Raw genomic sequence first — 5,333 nt, forward strand, 5'->3', positions numbered from 1 at the left:
TGTAGCTATACAGATGGCCGTGAGCTATCATGTATGTGGCTGCTGGGAATTAAACTCAGGACCTCTGCCAGGCCGCTCACTCCTTCTCGCTCCTGCATAATTCACTGTAGCTGTCTTCAGACACACCAGAAGAGGGTGTTAGATCTCATTACAGGTGGTTGTGAGCCACCATGTGGTTACTGGGATCCGAATTCAGGACCTTTGGAAGAGCAGTCAGTGCTGTTACTCACTGAGCCATCTCACCAGCCCCGAGTACTACATTCTTAAAAGAATTTTGCACAAAGGTACAAAGGTTCATGAATAATGTTATGTTATAGTTTTCTTTCTTTCTTTTTTAAAGATTTATTTATTTATTATATGTAAGTACACTGTAGCTGTCTTCAGACACACCAGAAGAGGGCGTCAGATCTCACTACCATGAGATGGTTGTGAGCCACCATGTGGTTGCTGGGATTTGAGCTCACGACCTGAAGAGCAGTTGGTGCTCTTAACCACTGAGCCATCTCTCCAGCCCACGTTATAGTTTTCTTGCGATTTTTTTTTTTTTCCCCCTACTGGTGTTTGTTTTTCTTTTTACTTTTTGCTGTGCTGGTGATTAAAGGTAGGGCTTTGAGTGTGGCAGCAAATGCTTCCCTACTGGACAGCACTCTAGCCCCCAGTTATGATCACATAAGCACAGAACTTTTATTTTTTTAATTTTTAAAAGAGTTATTTATTTTATATATATATGTAATGTATGTATGTATATATATGAGTGTAGCTGTCTTCAGATACCCCAGAATCTATTACAGATCCTATTACAGGTAAAGTTGTAAGCCACCATGTGGTTGCTGGGAATTGAACTCAGGACCTTTGGAAGAATAGTAAGTGCTCTCAACAGTTGAGCCATCTCTCCATCCCCAGCACATAGCTTTTATAAGCAGGCCTTCTGCATAACTTTACCTGAGTTAAGGTTACCATGCATAGGAATGATAATATTTGTATGTATGTGATACATATGGTTTTCATTTTGAATTCTCTAGCCACACACACATGCTATATATAGTTGCTTACATATATATAAATGTGCATATATGTATATAATTTCTGATTTTCCTGAGATTTGAATACTGATTAGATTCTATTCCTCATTTGGGGGACTATTAACTTAATTAAAAATATTGATTTTGGTGCTGGAGAGGTGGCCTAGTGGTTAAGAGCCCTGGCTGCTCTTCCAGAGGACCCAGAGTTCAATTCCCAATACCCATATGGCAGGCAGCTCACAACTGTCTGTAACTCCAGTTCCAGGGGATCTGACACCTTCTCACACAGACATACATGCAATCCAAACACCAATGCACATAAAATAAAAAATAAGTCTTAAAAATATATTTATTGCTTGAATGCATACGTGCATACTTTCTTTTAATAATTAGATTTATTCTTTTTTCTTTTTGAATGTATGGATGCTTTGCCTGCCTGTATGTATATATACCCGTGGAATTCAGAAGAGGGCATCAGAATCCCTGGAGCTAGAGTTACAGATGACTGAACCACAATATGGGTGCCAGGGATTGAACTTAGATCCTCCCAAGGAACAACAAACCTGCCTAACCGCTGAGCCATCTTAGCCCCATATATGACTAATCAAATCTATCTCCTATCCTCTCCCTCTGACTTCTCCTCTATCCCTCCCATCATTATTGCAATTGTGTGTGTGTGTGTATGGTTGTGTGTGTGGTTTACCATGTTTTTTTCAAGACAGGGTTTCTCTGTGTAGCCTTGGCTGTCCAGGAACTACCTTTGAAGACCAGGCTAGCCTCGAACTCAGATCCACCTGCCTCTGCCTCTCAAGTGCTGGGATTAAAGGCATCAGTGTAGGCCTATCTACTGGAGCATCCCTGAAGAAAACTGACTTACACTCTTCCAGCAGCCATTGAGTGCCAATAGTCCTTAGTCAGGGAAGGTACTTCATGACCCATTTTTACGTCCATGTTGGGATTTTGTCTGGCTTGATCTTTGTCTCAGCCTGGTGCAAAAAATCCTAGCTACTAGAAATTCGTGTTTGTTAACTGCTCCGTCACATCTGGATAAGTGCTGGTTCACTATAGTCTTTTTACTACCTCTGGCTCTCTACCCCCTTATTCTGTGATGGTCTCTGAGCCTTAGAGGAAGTGGTGTGATGCCCCATTTAGTTCTGAACAATCTACAATCTCTTATGCTCTACACAATGATCAATTTTAATTCTTTGTGTTAATTGTCATCTCCTACAAAAAAGAAGCTCTCTGAGTTGTGGGTAAGGCAGTAACCTATGGATGTAAAGATCAATAGAGGGCAAATTTAATCTGATGTCTATTTAGCAGAATAGTAATATAGTAGTCGGTTCTCCCAAGGACTCATGGCCTCCCTAGGCACGAGTTCTTGGGCCTACTAATGGTGCCAGGTGTGAATTCTGTGTTCTGGGTGGACTTTAAATCCAATCAGAAAATGGCTGGTTACTCTCAGAACGTTTCTATCATTATTGAAATATGGTGTGCATGTCTTGCCAGGGCAATTACTACTGTAGCTGATAGGATTCACTTCTCAGAAAGACTATTGATTAGTTCTCCAGTAGTATACATACACTTTCAGCACCATGAAAGTCAACTATTGCTGGGTGGTGGTGGCGCACACCTTTAATCCCAGCACTTGGGAGGCAGAGGCAGGCGGATTTCTGAGTTGGAGGCCAGCCTGGTCTACAGAGTGAGTTCCAGGACAGCCAAGGCTACACAGAGAAACCCTGTCTTGAAAAAAAAGAAAGTCAACTATAGGACTGGGGCTTTTAGGTTGCTAACAGCCTGATTTTCCTCCATGTTCTATGACTTAAGTGTGTGGTGTCTTAGTGTCAAGTTCTGGAGGGAGGCTAAGAACAATGGTAATAGCTTGGACTATGGTGTGGGTGGTATCTATGGGGGAAACCACTGACAAAAACTTGAAAAGAAGTAATGTGTATGTGGCTCTGTGCTTTTAATTTGGTAGCTTATGGTGTCTGGGAGAGGCATTGGTCCCTCTTACAGGGTACTTTCCAATATTTAAAGTTTTATGTCTATGAGTGCTTTACTTGCATATGTGTCTGTATATCTTGTCTCCAAAGGCCAGAGATATGAGATTCCTGAAGTTACAGACAGTTGTGAGCCTTTATGTGGATGCTGGCAATACAAGCTCCGGTCCTCTGGAAGAGAAAGCTATTGAGCTATCTCAACAGTTAAATAGCTACCATTTAAACTTTTTTTCGAGACAGGGTTTCACTATGTAGCTCTGGCTATCCTGGAACTCAGGCACCATATAGACCAGGTGCCATGGCCTTGAACTAAGATCCTCCTGATTCTGCTTCCCACGTGCTGGGATTAATGGCGGGCACTACCACTGCCTGGCTAAACTTTTAATAAGTGACTATTTTAGGATACTTTTGCAGTAGTCTGACTAGGTTTTTGGTCTCTCGTAGTTGACAACACTTACTACAAAGAGACAGAAAAGGAAAATCTTCAGAAACAATCTATCTCATCAAATGATTGTTCTTCCCTGAATGCTAAGAGAAATACTCCTGTACAGCCTCAGAGGTAAGAGTGGGGCACAAAAGTGGATGTTATTGGTTCTGTTCAATCAGTATAGTAACTCCACAGATCATCTGTGTCAATACAGTTGGATTCCTTATGTTCCTTCAGTGTTTATGGATTGTAGCTCGCAGGTTTAATTTATAGGTAAGTGCTTATAGACACTTAGTTGCTTGGTCAAGGCACATTCATTTCAAAGCCAAGATTCAAACTTGTCGGTCTGATTTTAAAAGCTGTGTATAGATACAATTGTTTTTCTGTTGTCAGTTCTCTTTCTATCTCTTCTTAAATTTTCATTTTTACTTTATGTATGTGAGTATTTTGCTTGCATTTATTTATATGTGTGCATTCCTGGTGCCTATGGAGGTCGAAAGGGTATTAGATCTCCTGCAAGTGGAGTTGCAGATAGTTGTGAGCCCTCATTCATGCTGGGAGTTGAGCCACTGAATCATCACTCCAGCCCTCAAATGCCTTTCTTTGTTTCTTAGTATTACAGAAGCTGTCTGTGGTTATGTTTATTCTATTTTTGTCTTTTATTATTCGTGCTTAATATTTTGTGGTGCAAGAGTTTAAACCAATCTCAGGTGTGCTAAAAGCAAAGCACACTTTCTATTATGGAATTATATACCAGCCTTTATTTAAAATTCTAAAATTACATTTATATATTTTTATTTTGTGTGTGTATGACGTTATACACATTGACAACAGTTGGAGAACTGTGGGAACAGGGACTGGAAAGTGGGGGTGGGGGCTAGATGGAAACAGAGTCCATGATGATGCCCAGGATTCAGACTCCAGAGACCAGCATCAGAGTGCAGATATAACTTTATCGTTTATTTGGTTTTTTGTTTTTTGGTTTTTTTTTTTGTTGTTGTTGTTTTTTGAGACAGGGTTTCTCTTTGTAGCCCTGGCTGTCCTGGAACTCACTCTGTAGAGCAGGCTGGCCTCGAATTCAGAAATCCACCTGCCTCAGCCTCCCAAGTGCTGGGATTAAAGGCGTGCGCCACCACTGCCCGGCAACTTTATCGTTTATTACATAAGCTTATTATATTTAGCTTTTTAGCCAATTAGGGTATGTTTATGTATTCAAGGGCAAACTGGGGTGCAACAGGTGTTGTTTAGCAGAATCTGACTCACATGTCTAGGAGCCTATCCATGGGGCCTGTAGGGAAGGGCCTGTAGGGAAGGGTCCAGTCCCCTGTGGAGATGTCCATGAAGACAAGGGAGTCAACTAATGCCTGGCCTTGGCTCATTTGTGTAGTCTCACTGGTATGCCGGGAGCTGTGTCAGATCATACACTGTGTACAGTGGATCAGGACTCCTTAGGAGTTGCAGGAGCCTGTGGTGCCTTGCTCTCCCTCCCACTTCCTCTACCAGGGTTATCTTCACATCCCCCACAGAAAAGTCAGTTCTCTCCTTTTACCCTGTGGTTCCTGGGGACAGAAGTCAGATCATGTGTCAGACCTGGACATAAGTTTTCCTTAGTCTGTTTGGTTAGTGTTTTAACTTATAAACCACCAGCATATTTAAATAGAAGGATTTTATGGTTTGAAATAACAAGTTTTCAGAAACATTAGATTACTAGAGAATGGATAATAAAGGTTTTATTGGCCTTTTAGTTGACATACTTTGAACATCTGCATATCTGTAGTAATTGTATTTATCATAAGATAAATTGTGTCATTTCCACCATAGAAGATCTATTAGACTCTCTGCTCAGAAGGATTTGGAGCAGAAAGAGAAAAACCATGATGCTTCTGT

At 41.2% G+C, this 5,333-nt stretch overlaps 1 protein-coding gene across 6 annotated transcripts in view; it reads left to right on the forward strand.

Moving 5' to 3' along the window:
• The window catches only part of Tpx2 (TPX2 microtubule nucleation factor), a 44,457-nt gene that overhangs the window by 19,424 nt on the left and 19,700 nt on the right, over positions 1-5,333 (forward strand). For 5 of the 6 annotated variants that reach the window (XM_031372299.1, XM_031372303.1, XM_031372300.1 and 2 more), the window contains one exon: positions 3,464-3,577. In XM_031372299.1, coding sequence (XP_031228159.1) covers positions 3,464-3,577 — 114 coding nt within the window. Of the gene's footprint in view, positions 1-3,463; positions 3,579-5,333 lie in introns of all 6 variants that reach the window. The other variant, XM_031372297.1, reaches the window with a different exon arrangement.

The sequence above is a fragment of the Mastomys coucha genome, unplaced genomic scaffold (assembly GCF_008632895.1).
Source record: "Mastomys coucha isolate ucsf_1 unplaced genomic scaffold, UCSF_Mcou_1 pScaffold15, whole genome shotgun sequence".
Taxonomy (NCBI): domain Eukaryota; kingdom Metazoa; phylum Chordata; class Mammalia; order Rodentia; family Muridae; genus Mastomys; species Mastomys coucha.